At 56.3% G+C, this 1,766-nt stretch overlaps 1 protein-coding gene across 2 annotated transcripts in view; it reads left to right on the forward strand.

The window, feature by feature from the left end:
* Positions 1-1,355: 1,355 nt before the first annotated feature.
* Positions 1,356-1,766, forward strand: part of HDC (histidine decarboxylase) — a 21,566-nt gene continuing 21,155 nt past the window's right edge. For both annotated transcript variants that reach the window (XM_077764318.1, XM_077764319.1), the window contains exon 1: positions 1,356-1,505. In XM_077764318.1, the coding sequence (XP_077620444.1) occupies positions 1,478-1,505 (28 nt within the window). In that variant the 5' untranslated portion in view covers positions 1,356-1,477. The remainder of the gene's footprint in view (positions 1,506-1,766) is intronic.

A 1,766-nucleotide genomic window follows, 5' to 3' on the forward strand; every position in this document is an offset into this window, starting at 1 on the left:
GGGAGAAAGATGAGAGCCGGGCAACACCCTGAAGCATGCCAACGTTCACAGCCTGATTGGAGGGGACAGACTGCAGAGAAGTAGGAGAGAGAGAGCATGAGAGGCCATTTCCTGGAAGCCCAGGGAAACTGTATGCCTCAAGGACAAGGAAGTAGTTATCTGTCCAATACCATGGAGAGGACAAGCAAGATGAAGACAGGAAACAAAAAAAACAAGTCTATTCTATTTGGCATTTTAAAAAATGTTTACTCACTTTTTTTTTTTTTTTGAGAGAGAGAGGGTCAGGGAGGGACAGAGAGAGAGGGAGGCACAGAATCCGGCTCGAACTCACAGAACCGTGAGATCATGATCTGAGCCCACTTAACTGACAGATGCCCCTACTTGGCAATTTGAAAGCATTTCATCACGTTTTAATCTTTCTCACCTCTCCACAGAAATCTTTTTTTTTTTAATGTTTTATTTATTTCTGAGAGAGAGAGAGAGACAGCGTGAGCAGGGGAGGGTCAGAGAGAGAGAGGGAGACACAGAATCTGAGGCAGGCTCCAGGCTCTGAGCTGTCAGCACAGAGCCTGACATGGGGCTCGAACCCACGAACCGTGAGATCATAACCTGAACTGAAGTCGGACTCTTAACCGACTGAGCCACTCAGGCGCCCTTCTCCACAGAAATCTTCAATAAATGGCAAAAGACTTATGCTATCTGAAGAGAAAAACCAGAGCGCGCATTTGATCCGTTTTCCCTCAGAAACAAGCTCGGAGAGAAGCGCTGCCCTCCGCGCGGTAGAGGCGGCCTGCCCTTTGACCCCCACACGTGCACACACGCGCACCCTGTCAAGTGCTACAGGCGAAGCGGTCGGGGTGATGTTTCCATTTCTTTTCTTTTCGCCTCTCTGTGTTTCCTCGTCTCTCTACAACAGCGAGTGTTCTGTGGTAACTTAAAACACCCGTCGTGTGAGGTGATCGTGCCTGCGTGACCCGCGAGCACCACGCGGCCGGCCGGGCAGCACGCCTGCGGGTGCCGTTCCTCCCTGCCCGCCGTGACGGAGAAGCAACAGCAGGAATGATAACGCAGAGCCTGTGCGGCTCCTTGGGCCTCCCGTCGGCTTTGTTCTGGGCTACGGAGCCGGAGCCTCCCTCAGCCCGCCCCCCCGGCGGGGCTCTGCGGTCTGAACCGAGGGGCGGAAAGACCTGACGGGCGCTTCACCGTAGCCCCCGGGACGCTGGCTGCTGGCGGGCCTGGGTTGCTATAGTGGACTGTTTACTTTAGAAGCGCCTTTTATCCTGGGTCTCTAGACCCGCGCTGGGGGGGAGGGTGGAGTTAATGAGGCCTAGAGGAAGGGCCTCTGCAGGGTGGAGCCAAGGTGGCAGAAGGAGAACACTTTAAATAAAGGGCCCACACTGGCCGCCCAGGAACCCATCGTCCACCTCCTCCGTGTCTGTCAGTGAGAAGGAGCCGCGGCCGCAGCCCGACGGACACGATGGAGCCCCAGGAGTACAGAGAGCGAGGTGAGCGACGGGCACCCCCGTTGCCCTGCAGCGGCTCCTGCTGNAGCCCCAGAATTGCCCTCTGCGGGGTGGCTTCCCCCCCAGTGTTTCCTGAGAAGCGAATGTGGGACGGGGATTGAAAACTGTTTCACCGTCTCTTTCATCCTGCGCCTCACACGCCCCCCTCTCATCCATCCACTCGCGCGCGCGTGTCGCCCTTTTCCCGTCCACGTTCCCACAGGCACAGGACTCGGACTCCCCGTCCACGAAATGGGACAAGAT

This window comes from Crocuta crocuta, unplaced genomic scaffold (assembly GCF_008692635.1).
Source record: "Crocuta crocuta isolate KB4526 unplaced genomic scaffold, BGI_CrCroc_1.0 scaffold102, whole genome shotgun sequence".
Lineage (NCBI taxonomy): Eukaryota > Metazoa > Chordata > Mammalia > Carnivora > Hyaenidae > Crocuta > Crocuta crocuta.